The following is a 24,464-nucleotide window of genomic DNA, read 5'->3' on the forward strand; positions in this document are numbered from 1 at the left end:
GTCTGTATTCTACACAAGTAATTTACCTCGCCTCGACCCGTTGTCGCCGAAGTCCCATTGAGCTAAAGCCTCCTACTCTGATGCCCGCTCTATAAAGCTGCCTTCTTTTTAAACTCTTCTCTCTGTTCTCGCTGGCTGACCTCCACACGCTTGCGTAGTCGTGCCCCGATCAAACGGCTGAAGAAATATGTTGTGAAGTATGCTATTTTGTGGCAGCAGTGCAGTGCAATACCTAACAAATACTATAATTATAATAAGAAATATAAAATAATAAGTAGTACAGAATGAGAGCAAAAATAGTGAGTTAGTGTTCATGTTCAGTTCAGAAATCTGATGGTGGAGAGGAAGAAGCTGTTTGCAAAATATTGAGTGTGTGCCTTCAGGCTCCCTGATTGTAGTAATGAGAAGAGGGCATGTCCTGGGTGGGGTGGGGGAGCAGAATGTCTTTTATGATGGATGCCGCCTCTTTGAGGCATTGATCTTTGAAGAGGTCCTCAGTGCTGGAGAAGCCAGTGCCCATGACATATATGTACTCATAACAGAAGTTACTTTGAACTTTGAGAGTTTATAACCCTTTTGTTATCAGAGTACATATATGTCACCACATACAGTCCCAAGATTCACTTTCATGTGGCATACTCAGCAACTACAGTAACTATAACACCAGTTTATATTTCACAACTGATAGTTTCCGCTTATTAGATTAAACCAAACCCATCAGATGTTTCACTCTTCAGTTGTTAAATAGAATTATTATTACATGCTTATTGGAACAGATGTCCAGTTAATATGCACTAGCAGTATAGATAAGCAAGAATGTAACCTTGATTTCTCTAGAGAAGCAAACAAACTTTGCGCTTAGAACATTTTTGAACAGTAAACATTTGAGTTTCTTATGCAATACCCTGTTCTTTTCACATTTTCCGTGAGCAGCTGCATCCTCTCAAAAACTTTCTTCGCCATTCTAAGCCGATTGTCTTTTTCAGTCTGGTGCTACTTAAAACAGGTAAGTGATTCAGTTGGCATTTGTTGATCATAACAGAACAGGTTTCTTTCCTGGATACTATTGTCATTCGGTTTGTGGAAAAGAGCAGATTGGAATTCCAGATTCTACACAGGAAAACGATGCAAAGTTCCAAATGTAAGAAAAATGGATATACCTTTAATAAACCGTTTTGACAATTTAAATTTGTAGTGCATTTATTTTGTTTTAGTTCTTGCTAACTTGCTTTTCTTTCCTGTAAATATTGAGTCGTTGGGGGCAAGATGCAATTGTTAGTGACAACAGGCAATTTAATGGGGGGGGGTGCTACAACTGACCCTCAATTTGTAATAAATAGATACATTATGAAATTTGAATTAACATGTAATAATAACCTTATTTATAACTATGAAGTGAAACATCTGATGATTTTGGTTTTATTTAATGAGTGGAAAATATCAGTTGTGAAATGTAAAATGGAACCACACAAGATATTTTCAATTACAGAATGATAGTAGCCTTCCTTTATGTTTATGTTATAACTCCATAACACTTCAAATGTGTCATGCTGACCTCATACGTTTATATACAAGCTAACTTTAAAACCTGCCTGGAAAAACAGGAAGATACTGAGTCAGTTAAACTGTGAAGGACAGAGACCAAGAAAAATAAAAGGATATTGATCACTCTTAGCTGTTCCCCTTGCCTGTAACTCTGGCTCCCCGAGAAGGCACTCCTACCGTTATCCTAAGCAAAATCAGGCCGCTCATCACTGATTGGAGATCAAACCATGTGCATATAATCACTTTTAGATGAGCCTAATGTGAAATGTACTGCTCATCCCATTATAGAGCACATTCATTCTGTTTCTGCTACTCCCACAACCAATGGTCTCCCTTTATCTTGTTATTTCACGCTCTCATTATTTATTGCTATTTATTTATTTTTGCACAGTTTGTTGTTCATTGATCCTGTTTACAATAGCTGTTCAATAGTTTTGTAAGGTATGCACACTGGAAAAAGAACCCCAGGGCTGTATGTGGTGATATGCATATACTCCGATAATATATCTTACTTTGAACTTTGACTTTTGAACTTTGAGACCATTGCTTAATGAGGGAGGATGTCAGCACTGTCTTCTCAGACAGCACACAGAAAATGCTGAGGGAACTCAGCAGCTCAGGCAGCATCTATAGAAATGAATAAACAGTCGACGTTTTGGGCAAGATCCTTCCGTAAGACTGAAAAGGAAAGGGGAAGACTCCAAAATCAAAATCAAGAAGAAAGAGACTGGCTGGAAGGTGATCAGTGAAGCCAGGTGGGTGGGAAAGGTAAAGAGCTGGAGAAGAAGGAATTTGATAGGAGACGAGAGATGACCGTAGGAGAAAGGGAAAGAAGAGGGACCCAGGGTGAAGTGATAGGCTGGAGAGAAGAAGTAAAAGGTCTTCTAAGATACATGTATCATTCTCTGACCCTAAGAGTGAAGCAATGCATTCACACTTACATACAGTCCTCTGCTCACCTGAATCCAAATGTTAGATGAGTCTTAAGGTTGGCTGAGCTGATAAAACTGTGAGTGCAATCACACAACTGACCGGGCAATGGATTTATTTTCAGTTTCTTGGCAGAAATGTCAGCTTTTCATTAACATTCTCAAAACATAAACAACTTTAAAAAGGATCTCTGGTGGTAACATGTCAGCTTTGTTCTTCAGCAACTGGAGCTCTTGTATAAAGATGCCAAGCTGATGCCATTGTAGTGATGAATCACACTGCATACTTTGTTAAGTTATTGTTAGGTTAACGTTAACGCAGACCATACACCATGACATCTTTATAACTGTGGGATGTGAGAATACCAGCACATTATACTCCTCTAGTTAGGCTGTTTGTTTATGTATTTTTCTATTGGGGCAAGACCAATTAAAAACTGCAAACATGAGATGTTTGGTATTAAAGAATGAAGTATCATAATGGAGAAGTAGAGTACAGTCATGAATAAGGCATGGGGTAATTGAATAGAGACACAAAGACCAGCGTATCAAAAGCCTTCACCACCCTGTCTTCCTGCAACTTTCAGAGAACAATGGTAGCAGAGGCTTCAGGACTTGACCTGCATCCAGACTATATCCCTCCATACGCCCCCCCCCCACATCGATGTATCCATCCAAATTTCTCTTAGAAGTTAAAATCAGACCCACATCTACCACTTGTGCTGGCAGCTCATTCCTTACTCTTATTGCACTCTGAGTGAAGAAGATTCCCCTCGTGTCCTCTTAAACATATCACCTTTCACTTTTAACCCATGACCTCTAGTGGTAGTCTCACACAAGCTCAGTGGAAAAAGCCTGCTTGCATTTATCCTATCTATACCCCTCTTAATTTTGTATACCTCTTTCAAATCTCCTCTCAATCTTCTACGTTCTAGGGAATAAAATCCTAACCCAACCTTTCCCTATAACTCAGCTCCTCAACATCCTGACAACATCCTTGTAAATTTCCTCAACCTGTGACACCTCTTTCAAGGAATTATGATCCCTCTGTTCTACCACAGTTCTCAGTTCCCTACCTCTCACGGTGTAAGATCTACCCTGGTTGGTCTCCCAAAGTGCAACGTCTCACATGTGTCTGCATTAAATTCTACCTTCCATTTTTTGGCTCAGCTGGTCGAGATTTCACTGCAACAATTGATGGTCTTCCTTTCTGTCCACTACACCCCCCAATCTTGGTGTCATCTACATACTTGCTGATCCATTTTACTGCATTATCGTACAGATTGTTGATATAGATGACAAACAACAGACCCAGCGCTGATCCCTGTGGCAACCCACTAGTCACAGGCCTAGTCATAGAGGCAACCACCTAGTACCACTCTCTAGCTTGTCCCATGAAGCCAATGTCAAATCCATTATTGCCTTATCTTGAATACCAAGCGACTAAACCTTCTTGACCATCCTTCCTGTGGGACCTTGTCAAATGCCTTGCTAAAATCCAGGTAGGCAACATCAACTGCCTTGCCTTCATCAACTTTTCTGGTAACTTCCTTGAAAAACTCTGTAAGATTTGTGAGACACAACTTACCACGCACAAAGCCATGTTGATGATTCCTAATCTATCTAAATACTTATATATTCAGAACCTTAGGAATACCTTCCAATAACTTTCGCACTACTGATGTCAAGCTCGCAGGCCTATAATTATCTAGTTTATCCTTCGATCCTTTTAAACAGCAGAACAACATTAGCTATCTCCTAATCCTCTGGTACCTCACCTGTGGCAAAGTATGTTTTAACTTTCTCTGCTAGGAGCCCTGCGATTTCTACACTTACCTAAAACATGATTTAAAATTGTACTATGTGCTGTTTCTTTTTCAAGCTCTTTTAGTGCCACTAGGCAACAATGGTTGTGCAATTGAGACATACGTCACAGGCATGTTACAGTTCAGATGAAAGGTCTCGACCTGAAATATCAACTGTCCATTTCCCTCCATTGATACCTCCTGACATGCTGGAGTTGCTCCAGCACTTTGTGTGTTGTAACACTCGGCATTATTTGTGCCTCAAACACAACACAAACACTGCCTTTTTGAAATTTTGTAGTCCATCACAAACATGTAAACAAATGTGCCTTATGACCTTTAAAGAGTGGCACATTATAACTGTGATCATGTAGGGCAGGGGTTCTGAATCTGGGGTCCATGGATCCCTTGGTTAATGGTAAGACTCCATAACATTAAAAAATGCTCGGAACCACTGGTTTAGCATGAAGCAAAATGAAGATTTTCAATCTGAAAGTTAGGCTGGGTATCCCACTTCTCCAATGATCACTTGGAGATTGTGATGGTGAGAAGACACTTAGAAAAATGCATCAGAATCAGGGTCAGAAATCTGCTCATCCTTCATTTGAGTAAATCCCACCAACGTCTTCTGTACAAACAGAACTTTACAAAAACACAGGTAGATTTAGTTTCTAATAGCTTGGCAAAAGTAAACTTGCTTCTGCCTGTGTGACCTACTTTCCTCTTTGTTGATCTTAGCAATACATAGAAAGACAAACTTTGCACAAGCACTTCAGACATGAAGGCTATCAACATATCAACAAGTGACTGAAGTGTGGCAGCAGCAGGTTACTCTGCTCAGCTGAATTGGTCAATTAATAAGATCGTGGGTGTTCTGATTTTAACTGCATTCCTATCTACCCATAATAACTTTCACTCTTGCTTATCAAGTACACTCTTAGCTCTGCCTTTTGAATATTCAGAGACTTTGCATCCACTGCCATTTTGTTTTGTTGACTTTGTGATTTGATGTTTTACATTTTCACTCATTTTTTGCTATTTGCGCCATTAGTTCTTTTTTTTAGTGCATTGGGGGTTTGATAGTTTTCTTTTTCTCGTAGCTCCCTGTGAGAAGAAAAAAATCTCAGGGTTGTATTCTGCATATATACTTTGCTAATAAATGCACTTTGAATCTTTGAATTTTTGAATCTTGAATTTAAAGAAGAGTGTTCTAAAGTTTCATGATCTTCTGAGGGAAAACATAAATCACCTCATCCCAATCTTACATGGGTGATTCCTTCTTTTTTGAAACAGTGACCCTAGTTCCAGGTTTTTCTGCATGAGAAACATCTTTTCACTTCCCATCTGTCAAAATCACCCAGGATGTTCTATATTTCACTCAAGTCCCTTGTCATTCTCCTAGTTCGCAGTGGATCCAAGACTAGCCTGTTTACCCATTACTTGGAAGATGACCTGCTATTTCAGGTATTAGTCTACTAAGGCTTCTTTGAATTGCTTCTATTGAATTAGCACCTGTTCTTAAAAAAGAAGAGTAATACTATATACTGTAAACAGTATTCCAGATTTGCTTTCACTGATATCTGACATGGTAGGTAGGTTAGCAGTTAGCACAATGCTTTACACCTGTATTTAAGGAGTTTGTACATTAACCCTGTGGCTGCATGCGTTTCCCCTGGGTGCTCCAGTGTCCTCCCACATTCCAAAGACATATTGTTAGGGTTGGTGAGTTGTGGGCAGGTTATGTTGGCGCTGGCAGCATAGCAACTCAGCAAAATGATCACTGATTGCCGCAAACAATGCATGTTTTGATGTTCATGTGACAAGTAAAGCCGATCTTTAAATCATTAAATCTCTTTTTATTATAACAAACATAACACTTCTTCTTCTGTGTTCAATTATCTTCACATAAACATTAAAATTCATTTACCTTTCCTATATACCCATTTCTGCTGACTAGCTATTTAAGAACATTTGCTAGGACCTCCACGTCTTGCAGCATCTCACAGCACTTGCAATGTCTAATATCAATATGACTGCAGCTCCATGAATATGTGTTTAGGCATGCAATATACATAATCCAAAAATTAACGTGTGATTACGTAAGTTTCTTCTGTCATTCATGAATTATTTGCAAACTGTGTACCTTCACCTGACCTCTCATGGGATGGACTGCATATGTAAATAAACAATAGCTGCCTGGTCAAATGGACAACAGACTGAAATCTCGCTAGTGTGCAAATGGAGAGTAACAGTAATTATGTAGCAGAAAAGAAAATATATCCATGTTGCAAAAAATACTTGGATTGGGTATAATATGTAGTGACATTTTATGACCTTGAGAAGTTTTGATTAATGAATAAGTATATTTCCATTATACTGCCTTGAGATTCATCTCCTTACAGGCAGCCACAAAACAAAGAAACCCCAACGAACCCATAAAAAAGACCATCAAACATCTAATGTGCAGAGGGAAAAAAAACAAATCATGCAAACAATATCAGTAACAAGTAAGCAAATAGCATTCGGAACAAAAGTGAGTACACAGACTCAGGGCCCGGATCACCTGGAGCAGCCACAGATACAGGGCCCGGATCATCTGGAGCACGCCACAGAGTCAGGGCCCAGATCATCTGGAGCATGCCACAGGGCCCGGATCATCTGGAGCATGCCACAGATACAGGGCCCGGATCATCCGGAGCACGCCACAGACACAGGGCCCAGATCATCTGGAGCACACCACAGGTACAGGGCCCAGATCATCCGGAGCACGCCACAGACACAGGGCCCGGATCATCTGGAGCACGCCACAGATACAGGGCCCGGATCATCCAGAGCACGCCACAGACACAGAGCCCAGATCATCCGGAGCACGCCACAGATTCAGGGCCCAGATCACCTGGAGCAGCCACAGACTCAGGGTCCCGGATCATCCGGAGCACGCCACAGACAGAGCCCGGATCATCTGGAGCAGCCACGGACTCAGGGCCCGGATCATCCGGAGCAGCCACAGACTCAGAGCCCCGGATCATCCGGAGCACGCCACAGACTCAGGGCCCGGATCATCTGGAACAGCCACGGACTCAGGGCCCGGATCATCCGGAGCAGCCACAGACTCAGGGCCCCGGATCATCCGGAGCATGCCACAGACACAGGGCCCGGATCATCTGGAGCACGCCACAGATACAGGGCCCGGATCATCCAGAGCACGCCACAGACACAGAGCCCAGATCATCCGGAGCACGCCACAGATTCAGGGCCCGGATCACCTGGAGCAGCCACAGACTCAGGGCCCCGGATCATCCGGAGCACGCCACAGACAGAGCCCGGATCATCTGGAGCAGCCACAGACTCAGAGACCGGATCATCTGGAGCAGCCACAGACTCAGAGCCCGGATCATCTGGAGCAGCCACGGACTCAGGGCCCGGATCATCCGGAGCAGCCACAGACTCAGGGCCCCGGATCATCCGGAGCATGCCACAGACTCAGGGCCCGGATCATCTGGAACAGCCACAGACTCAGGGCCCGGATCATCCGGAGCACACCACAGACTCAGAGCCCGGATCATCTGGAACAGCCACAGACTCAGGGCCCGGATCATCCGGAGCAAGCCACAGACTGAGCCTCAGTTCGGTACAGAACCAAATAAACGTTGCAGAGCAGCAAGCAGAACCAGCCTGACCTTTCACACTTGCCCTGTCACTTTGACTTTTCAATCCATCTGGCCAGGTGTTTAAATCGTCCAAACATTGCGTCATTCCTCGTACTAGGACCCAGACTCTGTCACAGCGATACGGTCTGGGCCTGGACCTTGCCACCATGTTTTGGCCCATACCCGACCTTTTCAAATCAGCCTGGCGGCCAGATCGATCAAACCTCACTCTCAGTTTAGGCGGATGGGCCTCGAATCTGCCTCTCCTCTGCTCCACTCGCCCCAACTTTGCCCCAAATATGCCTCGACTCAACTCCGCCTTCACTTGCATATCCATTGTTTGTGGTTATCATTTACCATAAATTTTACAAGAAAAAGTGTTAATATCAAAGTATTTAGTTGCATTCTTTGTATTATAGTTATGTTAGCCATGAATAAATAACATCCAGCAAAATACATGAACTAACACAAATTTACATCTCGATCACGTATAACTTTGGCAATTTGTCTTAAACATTAGAAAGTTGAAAGTCCATTTAATAGACATACTATGCCTGATACCTGTGAATTAATATATCTTTCCAAACAACTATATAAGTGCTATGTTCTATGACAAGCTTCACTCCTCGCACCGTTTTATGCTGCAGCAACTCTGTAATAAAGCACATTGCTAATAGTTTTCATTACTTCAAGATATCATAGGACCACAACACTATAAGATATACAAGCAAAGTAGGCCATTCGAGTCTGCTCTGCCATCCCGTCATGGTTGATTTATTATTCCTCTTAACCCCATACTCCTGCCTTCTCATCGTAACCTTTGAGGCACTTACTAATCAACAAAATATTAAACTCCACCTTAAACTTGGCCCCTCCAGCTGTCTGTGGCAATGAATTCCACAGGTTTATCACAAAATTCCTCCTCAACTCTTTTCTAAAGGGATGGCCTTGTATTCTGAGGCTGTTCCCTCTGGACCCAGATACCCCAACTATAGGAAACATCCTGTTCATAAAACCATGAGACATAGGAGCTGAATTAGGCCATTCGGCCCATCGAGTCTGCTCCACCTTTACTTGAAGTGTTTACCCTGTTTGCTGTTTGTTCATTCATTCATTCGTTTTGTGCCATGTCGCATGATGTAGGCAATCATGGTCTTTCCATGACCATGATAGTTCTTGGCAAATTTTTCTACTGAAGTGGTTTGCCATTGCCTTCTTCTTGGAAATGTCTTTACAAGACGGGCGACACCAGTCATTATCAATACTCTTCAGAGATTTTCTGCCTGGTGTCAGTGATCACATAACCAGGACTAGCGATATCCACCAGCTGCTCATATGACCATCCACCACCTGCTCCCATGGCTCCACATGACCCTGATCAGGAGCTAAACAGGTGCTACAAGGGCGACGTGCAGGCTGGGAGAAGGAAGGAGCTCCTAGCACCTCCTTTGGTGGAGATGCATCTCCACCATGCCACCCGGGGTAGAAATAAATATTTGTAGCAGTTCCGAAACAGATGACTTCAGGGCTGAAAAAAATGTAGACAGGACATATGGAGGTAATTCCATGTGTAATCACACTTCTGGTGTTAATAGAGCAACAGGTTTATGTCACAGGTAGCAGCAGAATTAAGTCAGTGATATCCAGAATTAGAATGAGCACATCAGCCTGAGATTTTTGGAATGAGTGAATTGCTTAACAGATTAGTTCATCATGTCTGCGGGGTCAGATCTGGCACCACTGCCTGATATTGTCTGAGAATAATCCAGACTAAGTGATGCATAAAGTATACCACAAAAGCACAGTACCAGATTTCACTGCTGATTGCCAGAAGCACTGGACAAACATCATTTAGCAGCAAATGAGCCTGGAGAACACACTTTGAAAACACTACTTAAGCAGCTGTAACATGGGATACAAAATAGCATTTAAGGGAGCTGGAATGCAATCTCTCTTTGAAACAGCCGGAACGAACAACTATCAAAAGAAAAACATTGATGTGCCAAATCTTCTCCTCCAAGAGGACCACAAACTTGTTGTGGTTTGGAGGCTTGCGTGCTTCAATGATCCGGAGAGCTAGGCTGGCTGGAGTCAGGGCTTTATTATGCTTTGGCTCACAGTAGGGTCGCTCGTGCCAAACAGGTCAAAGGGATGAGGCCAGACGAAGAGTGGTCCATCGGTCCCCCGGATTTAGGGGTTCAGATCAGGGCTAACAACCCTGATTGGTAAATCAAAATTGTTACAGAAACAGCAATGAAGATTCCTTCTACATCTGAGTGTGACGGTATTCCTGAGTCTCCACCCAGGACTTGTTTGACTGACAACAGTGAAAATTGAGAAGAAGCTACTGACGTGATGGAGGGAGTCCTGAACACCAACAGAGATGGAGGACCATCATTGTTGCCCTAAATGACAGCAGTGTAATGTAAAGTAAGCAAGTAAGTCAGGTCTTCTGCCACCTTCTCAGAGTGTACCATAACCCCAATTCATTTGTTTGGGTTAGAGTGCAGAGATGGACGTATTTCAAGAAATAGACCACCTCCGAGAACAGAAAAATCTCAATGTTGCTGCAACAAATAAGCAGCTACAGTACCAGAAGAAACTGACCAGCGCCTTGAAGTTGGGATTAGTTGATTAATAAAAAAACAGGAATGTAGTTTTCGAAGAGTGTGTCCTTTGGGAACCAGACAGGAGGAAATGGAAGTAAAGTGTATTGGCATTTCTACCACAGGGAACATTGGATGTAGTGGCTGCAACTTGCCTGTGACAGTATTTCAAACTACTGGAGTGTGAAATTAGAAATTTGATGAAAATTAAAATGTTAAAATAATATACTGTATAGTGTATAGTAGCATTTCGTTGAAAGTTATCATTGGCCTGTACTTACATTCTGAATAGAAAGGATGGGTGGGATCCTGACATGCCTAACATTCCTGAAGCTGGTCAGGGATATCCAGGATCCTTCACAAGCCTAGGCTTTTGGCGTCCATAAGACCATATGATATTGGAGCAGAATTAGGCCATTCAACCCATCGAGTCTGCTCCACCATTTGATCATGACTGATCCATTTCCCTCTCAAACCTATTCTCCTGCCTTCTTCCTGTAAGCTTTCAATCCCAAATTAATTTTTGTGAGCCTCTTTTCAACCTTTCCAATGTCAGCACACCTTTTATAAGATAATGGGCCCCAAAACAGCTCACAATATTCCAAGTGAGGACTCACCAGTGCCTTACAAAGCCACAACATTACATCCTTGCTTTTATATTCTAGTCCTTTCAAAATAAATGCTAACATTGCATTTGTCTTCCTCACCACCAATTCAACCTGCAAGTAAACCTTCAGGGAACCTTGCACAAGGATTCCGAAGTCCCTTTGCACCTCAGAATTTTGAATTTCTCCCTGTTTAGAAAATATTCTATACTTTTATTCTTTCAACCAAAGTGCATGCCCATACATTTCCCAACACAGTATGTCCAATGATAGAGTGACTGGACCAGGCCTGGGACCAGAGACCAGAAACCAGGGATGAGGGATTATGGAATAGACTAGTAGTCAGGCTTGGATGCTGAAATGAAAGAACTCGGAGACCAAGGAACTAGAGATCCCAGGAGCATAGACAATGGGCTTGGATAAATTATCTTAGCTTGAATCCCAATCTAACTCCATATCCAGCCCTTGAGTGGGAGTGCCATTCAAGTGGGCAGAGGCTTGTCATTTTATAATATTGGGGTATTTTCCTTACATTAAGATGAAAACCAATAGGAACAAAATTATGGAGAATTTACCAATTTCTATTTGGATGGCAGATAGGTTTGATCTTATCACTTATCACTTACCTTCTCAGCTCTATTCTCTCATTCACCCCTTCTCCTCCTAATAGGAATTGTCTTCTTTGTAACTCCCTATTTATTCACTTTCAGTCTCTTGGTTTTGTATATCTTTCCCTATTCCAGCACGTAAGTACAACCATGAAGAAAGTTCAGCAGCACTTCTACTTCATTAGGAGTTTGCGAAGATTCAGCATGAAATCTTAAACTTTAACAAACTTCTATAGATGTGTGGTGGAGAGTGTTTTGACTGGCTATATCACAGCCTGGTATGGAAACACTAATTGTGTTCATCCATCGTCGACGTCAATGAAGACCTCGACACCATTATGATGGTGTCGAGACTAGCGCGTGATTTGGATTTAAGTGAGGGAGAGTTGTGCAGCGTCAGCCTCACTCTCTCTTCCCAATTTCCATCTGGATCCAGTGGCAAGACGGAGTCGAGATGGCTGGAGATGGAACTAGGCGCAGTGGATGACCAGGATGTCTTCTGTGTCTTATCCTGCTCTACATGTTCCACGACGCTTGCAGAGACCGCCTTCTTGACAGTTGGACCTTCCATTGGTCTTGTCTGCTCAATCCGCTGGAGTCTGTCTTCACATGCCGGGATAGACAACTCCCTATTTCACCGAGGGTTTGAGACCCATCGGCTACCCTCAACTGGTTTAGTCGCCTTGTCGAAGCCGTTGCCCGGAGTGTGGCCGCTGTTGCATGCAAACAGCTATGGGGAGCCATAGGTGAGAGCTAAGTGCCAGGTGGGGACCAAAGGTGGACTAACCGACTTGAAAAGGACACGACATGTTCCCCCACCAGAGCTGCTACCCCTCCCTGACACCCCATACTATTGCCAATGCCCTGGAATGGAAGATCCTGCAAAAAGTAATGGATATGGCCCAGTCCATCATAAAGCCTTCCCCACCACTCAGCACATCTACATGGAGCATTGTTGCAAGAAAGCAGCATGCATCATCAGGGACCCCCGCCTTGCAGAACATGCTCTCTTCCTGCTGCTGCCGTCAGGAATAAGGTACAGGATCCACAGGATTCACACCAGCAGGTTCAGGAATAGTTATTACCTCTCAACCATCAGTCTCCTGAACCAGAAGGGGATAACCCCCCCCCCCCCAGTAATGCCTCAGCAGCATTTGTCAACCCTGGAACTCCCTGCATTCCATTTCTGGTTTTCCATTCATCCTGCATTTTTAATTGCTCCATCACTGCTAGCTTTGGTTCTCTTTTTCAATTACGTCCCTTTCAACCTTTTTTCCAGTTTCTATAGTGCTCCATTTTATAACATAGGATTAAAATGCATGTATGGACCGTTCGCACTATTGTGACATAGGCATGCATATCATTACATTTGTGAAGACATACTGTAATTCTTCAGGAGCTTGAATTCTGTACTTAAGACCATAAGACCTTAAGCTAGAGGAGCAGAAAGAGGCCATTCAGCCCATCGAGTCTGTTCTGCCATTGTGTCATGGGCTGATGCAATTCTTCCACTCATCCCCACTCCCCTGCCTTCTCCTCATACCCTCTGATGCCCTGGCTAATCAAGAATCCATCTGTCTCTTCCTTAATGGCCTACTTCTGCTCCTTTGTCTTATGGTCTTAAGTACACACAATGACGGCCTCCACAGCCACTCATGGTAACAAATTCCACAGATTTATCACCCTCTGACTAAAGTAATTTCTCTGCATTTCTGTTCTAAATGGATGTCCTTCAATCCTGAAGTCGTGCCCTCTTGACCTGGACTCCCCTACCATGGGAAATAACTTTGCCATATCTAATCTGTTCAGGCCTTTTAACATTTGGAATGTTTCCATGAGATCCCCCCTCATTCTCCTGAACTCCAGGGAATACAGCCCAAGAGCTGCCAGTCTTTCCTCATACAGTAACCCTTTAATTCCTGGAAAATCATTCTCGTGAATCTTCTCTGAACCCTCTCCAATGTCAGCATACCCTTTCTAAAATACTCACAATACTCCAAGTGTGGTCTCACGAGTGCCTTACAGAGCCTCAACATCACATCCCTGCTCTTCTATTCTACACCTCTAGAAATGAATGCCAACATTGCATTCGCCTTCTTCATCACCAACTCAATCTGGAGGTTAACCTTTAGGATATCCTGCACAAGGACTCCCAAGTCCTTTTGTATCACTGCATTTTGAATTCTCTCCCAATCTAAATAATAGTCTGCCCATTTATTTCTTCCGCCAAAGTGCATGACCATGCACTTTCCAACATTGTATTTCATTTGCCACTTCTTTGCTCATTCCCCTAAACTATCTAAGTCTCTCTGCAGGCTCTCTGTTTCCTCAACACTACCCACTCCCCCACCTATCTTTGTATCATTGGCAAATTCAGCCACAAATCCATTAATCCCACGGTCCAAATGGGAATTCAACTGCATTGTAAACAGCAGCATTACCGATTAAAAACTAAATCACAGAACATAGTGCATTGAACATAGAACTTAGAACAGTACAGCATAGTACAGACCCTTCGGCCCATAATGTCAAACTGATTTTTAACCTTCTCCGAGATCAATCTAACCCTTCCCAAATGGGAATGGCTGCTTCCTTGTCTATGGAAAGAAGGGATGCAGGAGGTGGAGATATGCTCAGTGCAGTCGCTGCATTAGCTACTGAATCCAGTTTTGAAGTTCGGACTCTGGCTGATTTTGGGTCTCATTTGAAAGCAGCCTTGGTGTGAAGGGACACTACCACTGCTGGTGAAAGGATGAGATGATTGCTGGCTCCTCTGCTTTTCCAATTATGTGTCTTGTATGTCCCGAGCAAAGTCAGACCAACATATCATTGAACATTCCCTGATATGATATAATGATAATCAATAGATGAATCAGGTTTTTGAGATTATTGCACCAATTGATCGATGAGACCTTGTTCCTCCCGGTTGCTACCTGACAACGAGGTTGATGAGTTGGAGGTGGAAAGACAGAGACTTTGAAAAAGCAGTTAAAGACTTTCAGAGCAATTAGAGAAACATATATGTATATACATACATAAAGAAATATTTAGACCACTATTGTGTTCAGTTCTGGTCCCCTCATTATAGAAAGGATATGGAAGCTTTAGAAAGGGTGCAGAGGTGATTTCATGGATTTGGGAGCATGTCTTTTGAGGAAAGATCAAGTGAGTTGGAGTTTTTCTCTTTGGAGTGAAGGAGGGTGAGAGGTGACTTGATTGAGGTGTACAAGATGATAAGAGGCATAAATCAAATGGACAGCCAGATACTTTTTCCCAGGTTGAGAATGGCTAATACATGTGAATGTATTTTTGAAGTTGTTGGAGGAAAATATAGGGGGGATGTTGGAGGCAGGATTTTTTTTTAACACAGCAGTGAGTATAGGTGGAGTTAGAGGCAGATACATCAGGAACATTTAAGAGACTGTTAGGTAGGCACATGGATGATAGATAAATAGAGGGCTATGTGGGAGGGAAGGGTTAGATTGATCTTGGAGAAGGTTAAAAATCAGTATGACATTATGGGCCAAAGGGCCTGTACTATGCTGTATGTTCAATGCACTATGTTCTATGATTTTGTTTTAATCAGTAGTGCTGCTGTTTACAATGCAGTTGAATCTATGGATATTGTTGCTTCACTTTTCACTTCTTTACAATTCTTTTATTTTCCCCCAAAGGATTAAATATCTCTTAAAGTTTCCATTACTGTGTTATGGCTCTCACTGTCACAATCTGACTAGTTTAACCCTGGAAGATATTGTCTGCTTTATCATTTGTATAGTATATTATCACATTTGTTTGTCTATTGTTCCACTCCATCTACTGCACTTGACACATTTCCAAACCATTTTACAGTTGGACCATTACTCAAGCTTGAAAAAAAAAATCCAATTTCAATGAAGCAGTTACAAAGACATCAGCTTCTGTCGTACTTAATTTTAATAGACGTTTAAAAAAAACACTAGTGAACGTTGACATTAATTCTCCTGTGGCCCTTTGTCTTTCATTTACCTGTTTGATGTGCAGATTGAATTTGTTTTTTGTCATTTTCTGAAAACAGACAAAATAAAATTAAAAGCTGCCTTTTAACTTCCAGTAGAAATGAGGCAATTTCTGATAAATTTACCTCAGACTTTTTATTCTCTGAGGGTAAGTGACAGGTAGTTTGGCCTTTGTGGAATGTTTAAGCCAAGTTTGATACGAACATATTGGTCAGAAATGAGCTGAATATTTTTAAATGGATCAATTCTTTTGGTATAGGGTGTCCTCAAATTGACGAAGACTTTATTGTAGAGCCATAAAATTAATATTAAGTAACAGGAAATTTACTCCCACCTTGATGACATGAAGTCACAAGCCTACAAAGGAGGCAGAATTCCAGACCACAAAGCATGAAGTACGCCACACAACTAATCATTGACAAGATTTCCTCCCCACATCACAACTGAGTTTCCAAATGGCAACCAATTAGCTGATTGATAAGTATATAAAGGCCAAGCAATCGGAAGACACCACAATCAACAGCACACTGATGATGTCCCTTCGTATGGTAATGAAACATCTGCAAGTAAATTGCCAAGATTGGAAAACAACTTAACCCAACCATCCACCACCCGAGCTATACATCTTCCAAATTATTTCCAACTGTATATAATGTATTCACAATTGTCTGTAGTAATCCATGGTCCAGAAAGAATAAGTTCTGTTCTGTCAGCAGCTTTAAATCCCTGGACGTTAACATATCGGATGACCAGTCCAGGGCTAGCAGATCTATTTCATATTAAGGAAACAGTGCTAATACCTTTACTTCCTGAAGCACCTTCAATTACTCCAAAAGACTGAGGTTTGGTAAAATACTGAAAGGCTTTTATTCGCTGTACAATACGACCTCCACAGTGAGTGTCTGCCCCCGGACTGAGGGGGAGGGGCAAGGCGAATACCTTTATACAGGACTCTGTGGGAGGAGCCACAGGGGCAGTCAGAGGAGCCACAGGGGCAGTCAGCAGAGGTGTGTGTCCAGACAGGTAACCGAGTTACAACATATATACATGGTTTACCACACTTCCTTAGGAGGTTAAGGAGGTTCGGCTTGTCACCAACTGCTCTAACAAAACTCTAGTGAAGTGTTGTTGAAAGTATCCTGACAGGTTGCACCATGTACAGCAATTCGAACGTGCACGAACATGAGAAGTTGCAGAGAGTAGTGACTTCCTTCCCAATACATCACAGGCACACCTCTCCCCACCATTAGGAGTATCTATAGCAGACACTGTCTCACAAAGACACCAGCTATCATCAAAGATCCCCACCACCTGAGCTGTGCCATCTTCTCATGGGCACCATCAGGCAGGAGGTACAAAAAACTGAAGTCCCACACTACCAGGTTCAAGAACAGTTTTTTCCCCTCACCATTCTGTTCTTGAACTAATGAGAAAAAAACCCCAATCTCTAAAGTTTAGCAACACCATGATCCCTTTGACCTTTTTGTACTATAATGGATTTTTTATTCTAATTGTGTATTTTCTTGTAAATATTGTGTATGATATTTTTATGTTTGCTTGTGAATGCTGCTTAAATGATGCTATGTTCCAGCAATGCTGCTGCAACGAAGTGTTTCGTTGCACTTGTACATAGGACGATAACATTGGCTTTGACTTTGAATGACTGCAAATTTTTGGGAGGGAAAAAAAATAACCGAGGCTACCTCCCTCCTGTAACCTTCCAATCTGCAGGTTGGATCAACCTCCTCTATCTACAGACCTATAAAAGCAAGCCAAAGAATGTATCTTTTATCCCAAGCAGAGAGCAAATGTCACTTCTTTTACAATATACACCCAGAATGTCATAAAGTGACCACAATTCTTGGAATATGCTTCCGACTCAATGAACTACATGCAGATCCTAAAATCAATGCTGGGTTTAACATACCTGAAGAAGCCCACCACAATGTAGCTCAAACAGTGTAGTTGTTCAATTATTTATGAAAAATGGGGATATTACAAGGTAGGCCGGTGAATACGTTCCATAGAGGACTATTCATATGCATTTGTAGGTGGGGTAAAACAGCTCAATTGCCAGCAATTTTATTATTCTATTATGGAATGTGGTCATCACCATGGCAACCAGCATTTTATTGAGATACAGCATGGAATAGGCTCTCCGGCCCTTTGAGCCCCACGGCCCAGCAATCTCCCCATTTTATTCTAGCCTAATCACTGGACAATGTATAATGACCAATTATACAGAGGTAGGTCTTTGGACTGTGGGAGGAAAGTGGTCATGGGGAGAATGTACAAACTTTTATAAACAGCAGCAGGAATTATTACCTGCCCCTACTTAATTTCCACGCTGAAGGTGATTCTGAGCTGCCTTCTTAAGCTGCTGCTACCTTTATAATGAGATTCTCTCACAGGGTTGTGTAAAGTGTTCAAGGACTTGAAGAAGTGAAAAGGGAACAGTAGCACTTTCTCCTTAAATTTTTGTCTTTTATGTTTAATTCAGTACAATTGTTTTTGACATACATTAAATGTTATATATTAATTGTAAAATAATATAATAAGATTTCAAGCCTTAAGTTGAAAATGTTCCTGGAGCCGAATTTTAACAGTCTATTCTCATTTATCATCCTGTATGGTTTTTTTTTCTAAATCTTTCATCGCTTTTCTGTTGATGATATGACAGATGAATCAGACAAATCTTGTAGAAATTCACCCCAAGTGTTATAAGAAAAAATACAGTATTACCATTCAATTAATAATTCAGGTGATGTGTTCTGCATTCAATTGTGTCTATGTTTAATTTGGCAGGTATATTTCTGAACAATGGGAGACTGGACTTTCCTTGGAAGACTGCTGGACAAAGTTCAGACGCACTCTACAGTGGTCGGGAAAATCTGGCTCACTGTGTTATTTATCTTCAGGATCCTATTGCTTGGGGCTGCTGCTGAGAGAGTTTGGGGAGATGAACAGTCCGGCTTCATATGCAACACAAGACAGCCTGGTTGTGAAAATGTCTGCTATGACAAAGCTTTTCCCATTTCCCACATTCGCTTTTGGGTTCTTCAGATCATATTCGTTTCAACGCCGACCTTGTTATATCTTGGACACGTGTTACATGTTATCCACTTAGAGAGAAAAACATGCAAATTAGCTGACGAATCTGCAGGCATCTTCAGAAAAGTTAAGACATCAAAGTACATTATAAATCAAGGAAAAGTAAAAATACAAGGAATCCTACTGTTCACCTACATATTACATGTTTTGTGTAAAATATTGTTTGAAATCGGTTTCATTGTAGGTCAGTGGTATCTCTATGGATTCTCCTTGGGTCCCAGATACACGTGCAATAGAGATCCTTGTCCTCATGTGGTAGACTGTTTCATTTCACGTCCAACAGAGAAGACCATTTTCATCCTTTTCATGCTGGCTGTGGCTTGTCTGTCCCTGCTTCTAAATATAATTGAAATAGTTTACCTTGTTTTCAAGCAAATAACCATTTCAACACAAAAGAGGCATCTAAAACACCTCCATCCCCGGTTTGTTGTTGAATCTCTTGATAAAACAACGTTCTCTGCAGACGTAGCTGTACCCGATTCTAAACTGAAGCTTTATGGTTCCGAAGCAAGCAGTAGCCAGGATCCCAAGTCTCAGAATACCATTAATTATGGGATTGAAAAGTGTGGTAACGAAAATAAAGAGAGCATAGGAAAACAAAGTGAGCAATAAATTATCTGCCTTTAATCCAGGGAGTAGGTAGCTGAATTAGCACCAATTACTCATTTGGAAAGGTAACAATAGGTGCAATCTTGTAAAAGGCATCTCAGCAATGTAAAATGACTTAGATTAGATCAAAATCAGAATCAGAATCAGGTTTAATATCACTGGCATACGTTGTAAAATTTGGTAACTTTGAGACAGCGGTACATGCAATATATGACAGCTATAGAAAAAACTAAATTACCATATATATATATATATGTATATTAACTAGTTAAATTAAAATAAGTAGTGTGAAAACAGATTGGATTAGATTAGCTTCTTTGACCATGTACATTGAAACATCAAAACATACGGTGAACTGCGTTGTTTGCATCATTGTTTTGCAATGTGCTGGGGATAGCCCACAAGTGGAGGCAACAAAGCATGGCCACACTTTACCATCCCTAAGCGATATGTCATTTTGGAATGTGGGAGGAAGCCTGAGCCCCTGGAGGAGAGCCATGCTGTCACAAGGAGAATACATGGACTTCTTACAGAGAGCGGCAGGAACTGAACCTTGGTTATCTGATAGCTGGTGCTGGGAAGCGTTACACTAACCACAAAGCTACTGTCCTGCCTTCATTATAATTATATCAAGTAGTTTAGTCTGCCACAACAAATATGCCAGAGTGCTCTATCAATGTCTTCAGGAGATGACTGATCCAGAATGCACAGTAGCTCGATTTCTATTAAGGTCCCTGATGTTATCATATCCATGCTAGTAATTTGAGGTGTAGATTTGTGCTAAAATCATTCCAGCTTACTTGTGTTCAAATGGTGATGAGCATGAGAACAATCTTAAAACTGCTGTTTGACCAAGCTAAAAGTGTACGATTACCATTATGTAAAGGGATATTATTGATGACTTATAGAGGTGTCTACCTTGAGGTTTACCATCTGAGTGTGTTAGAACCACTTGGCCAGATCATTCCGTTGCTCTCCTACCTACCTTGCATAGCCACCCAGCTCCCATTGATTTGAAGCCTTGGTTCCCTGAGCATACAGTGAGTGGATTGGACCGCCTCTCCACTCATTGTGGTGACAAGGTGATAGACCAGGGGTTCCCAGACTGGGGTCCATGGACCCCTTGTTTAATGGTAGGGGTCCATGGTATAAATAAGGTTGAGAACCCCTCATCTAGACAACCAGTCCCCCTGCTTGACACAGCTAACTTGTGCTGCTGAAGGTCTGTTTTACTGTTTTTTTTATCATCTCTGATTTTAAATTGATTTTTATAATATAAAAGCTAAATACTATTAAAAATAAATGTAAACACTATATATATTTAAAATGTATTAACTATTGTTAATTAATTAAAATCATAGACATAAAAATAATGCTTGTCTAACCTTGTGATAGGCAAAAGGGGATACGAGAGGATCATGGGACAGGAGGTCCGGGAAGAAAGACGGGAGGGGGGTGACCCAGAGGATGGGCAAGAGGTATATTCAGAGGGACAGAGGGAGAAAAAGGAGAGTGAGAGAAAGAATGTGTGCATAAAAATGAGTAACAGATGGGGTACGAGTGGGAGGTGGGGCCTAGCGGAAGTTAGAGAAGTCAATGTTCATGCCATCAGGTTGGAGGCTACCCAGACGGAATATAAGGTGTTGTTCCTCCAACCTGAGTGTGGCTTCATCTTTACAGTAGAGGAGGCCGTGGATAGACATGTCAGAATGGGAATGGGATGTGGAATTAAAATGTGTGGCCACTGGGAGATCCTGCTTTCTCTGGCGGACATTTAGATAGATTCGTTATTATACTAGCTATTAGTTTGCCATAAATTCTTTGCAAATATGATTTAATTCAGTTCAATTCAATTCAAGTTCAAATGTCATTCAACCATAAGACCATAAGACAAAGGAGCAGAAGTCAGCCATTCGGCCCATCGAGTCTGCTCCGCCATTTTATTATGAGCTGATCCATTCTCCCATTTAATCCCACTCCCCCGCCTTCTCACCATAGCCTTTGATGCCCTGGCTACTCAGATACCTATCAATCTCTGCCTTAAATACACCCAATGACTTGGCCTCCACTGCCGTCCATGGCAACAAATTCCATAGATTCATCACCCTCTGGCTAAAAAAATTCCTTTGCATCTCTGTTCTGAATGGGCGCTCTTCAATCCTTAAGTCATGCCCTCTTGTACTAGACTCCCCCATCATGGGAAACAACTTTGCCACATCCACTCTGTCCATGCCTTTCAACATTCGAAATGTTTCTATGAAGTCCCCTGTCATTCTTCTAAGCTTCAAGGAATACAGTCCAAGAACGGACAAACGTTCCTCATAGTTTAACCCTCTCATTCCCGGAATCATTCTAGTGAATCTTTTCTGTACCCTCTCCAACGTCAGCACATCCTTTCTTAAATAAGGAGACCAAAACTGCCCACAGTACTCCAAGTGAGGTCTTACCAGTTCTTTATAGAGCCTCAACATCATATCCTTGCTCTTATACTCTATTTCTCTAGAAATGAATGCCAACATTGCATTCGCCTTCTTCACTACTGACTCAACCTGGAGGTTAACCTAAAGGGTATCCTGCACGAGGACTCCCAAGTCCCGTTGCATCTCAGAACTTTGAATTCTCTCCCTATTTAAATAATAGTCTGCCATTTATTTCTTCTGCCAAAGTGCATAATCATACACTTTCCAGCATTGTATTTCATTTGCCACTTCTTTGCCCATTCTTCCAATCTATCCAAGTCTCTCTGCAGACTCTCCGTTTCCTCAGCACTACCGGCCCCTCCGCCTATCTTCGTATCGTCAGCAAACTTAGCCACAAAGCCATCTATTCCATAATCCAAATCTTTGATGTACAATGTAGTGGATGAGAACTTGAAACAGGGAGGAACACGAGAAAGGAAATAGCTTGCAATGGAAATAGCTTGCAAAGGAAATAGGTTTAGTTTATCTTTATTTGAATGTTGTTTACAAATGATGGATTAATATCTTTTCAAAAGGCAATAGTTGTTAGTGTGGATCAATAAAAATCATGTTATATATCTACAGCGCCGAGACACAATCGTCTTGCTAACTAGGTAGTAATAAGGCACCATATTTACATCATCAGGATTTCAGTTATAGCCAGGAAGATCTACATTCAGCCCGCATTTGAGCTGCATCTGGGCCATACCCTCCAAATATCGGACCTGCCTCTCGGTTTTGTTTTGCACTACCTTACTTTCCCTTTTCTATTTTCTATTTATGATTTATAATTTAAATTTTACATATTTACTACCGAATTGTAATCCAGGGAGTGTGAAGCACAGAATCAAATGTCGCTGTGATGATTGTACGCTCTAGTGTCAATTGTTTGGCGACAATAAAGTATAAAGTATTTTCACTGCATTTCCTTGGAGATGAGAAGAAAAGTTAATAATGGCCCAGGCTAAAAGGAAATAAAAAAACCCCGAATAAACATTCGACCAGCCATGAAAAAAATCAATGTACAATATCAAATAACATTTCAGGAGAAAAACATTTAAATTAATAAAACAAAATAGAATGAAATACTATGTTCATTGAAAAATTACAAGCAAAAGAAATCAGAAAAGCTCTGTGGTAGTTAGAGATCAGAAAGAAAGGAAAAATAATACAAAGAATATTTAGTTGTTTGACATGTAAGAGCAACAAATTAGGGATCAGTTCCAACTGGAGTATTATGTGTTGTGTGTTGTTTTGTCACTGTTCTACAGGAAAGACAGTAATAAGATTGAAAGAACAAAAAATATTACAAAGGTGTTGCCAAAACTTCAGAACCTGAGTTATGGGGAAAGATTGAATAGGTTAGGACTTCATTCCTAGGAGTGTAGGAGAATGAGGGGAGATTTGACAGAGGTATACAAAATTATGAGGGGTACAGACAGGGTAGATGCTAGCAGGCTTTTTCCACCGAGGTTTGGTGACACTAGAACTCATGATCATGGTTAAGGGGGAAGGATGAAATGTTTAAGAGGAACTTAATCATGGACTAATTAAGGATAGTCAGCATGGCTTTGTGTGTCATAGGTCATGTCTAACCAATCTTATAGCGTTTTTCAAGGAAGTTCTCAGGAAAGTGGATGAAGGCAAGGCGGTGGATGTTGTCTACTTGGACTTCAGTAAGGGATTTGACAAGGTTGTGCATGGGAGGCTGGTCAAGAAGGTTCAGTCACTCAGCATTCAAGATGAGATAGTAAATTGGATTAGACATTGACTTTGTGGGAGAAGCCCGTGACTAGTGAATGCTACAGGGATTGATGCTGGGTCCTTTGTTGTTTGTCATCTATATCAATGGTCTGGATGATAACGTGGCCAACTGTATCAGCAAATTTGTGGATAACACCAAGATTGGGGGTGTGGTGGACAGTGGGGAAAGCTATCATGGCTTGCAAAGAGATCTGCATCAGCTGGCAGGTGGAATTTAATGCAGACCAGTGTGAGGATGTGTACTTCAGTAAGACCACCAGGGTTTACGCAGTGAACAGTATGGCATCGAGGAGTGTGGTAAAACAAAGGGACCTGGGAATACAGGTCCACAAATTGCTGAACGTGTCATCACAGGTAGACAGAGTTGTAAAGAAAGCTTTTGGCACAGGAGATAGGATGTTATGTTGAAGTTGTATAGGACGTTGGTGAGGTCTAATTTGGAGTGTTGTGTGCAGTTTTGTTCACCTACCTACAGGAAAGATGCAAACAAGGTTGAAAGAGTACAGAGAAAGTTTACAAGGATGTTGCAGGGTCTGGAGGACCTGAATTATAAGGAAAGATTGAATAGGTTGGGATTATATCCTTTAGATCATAGAAGACAGTGAGGAGATTTCGCAGAGGTATACAAAACTATGAGGGGTATAGATAGGGTAAATGCAAGCAGATTTTTTCCACATACAATGATGGAGGAACTCAGTAGATCAGGCAGCATCTATGGAAAAGGGTACACTTGATGTTTCAGGCCAAGACCGTCATGAAGGGTCCCGGCCCGAAA

At 41.7% G+C, this 24,464-nt stretch overlaps 1 protein-coding gene across 1 annotated transcript; it reads left to right on the plus strand.

The window, feature by feature from the left end:
• The first annotated feature begins 851 nt into the window (after window positions 1–851).
• Window positions 852–22,863, plus strand: LOC134338253 (gap junction Cx32.7 protein-like). Its single transcript, XM_063033970.1, has 2 exons — window positions 852–1,006; window positions 18,552–22,863. Exon 2 carries the CDS (start codon window positions 18,567–18,569, stop codon window positions 19,467–19,469), a length of 903 nt encoding a protein of 300 aa, XP_062890040.1. The 5' UTR covers window positions 852–1,006; window positions 18,552–18,566; the 3' UTR covers window positions 19,470–22,863.
• Window positions 22,864–24,464: the final 1,601 nt, after the last annotated feature.

This window comes from Mobula hypostoma, chromosome 2, assembly GCF_963921235.1.
Source record: "Mobula hypostoma chromosome 2, sMobHyp1.1, whole genome shotgun sequence".
NCBI classification, from domain to species: domain Eukaryota; kingdom Metazoa; phylum Chordata; class Chondrichthyes; order Myliobatiformes; family Myliobatidae; genus Mobula; species Mobula hypostoma.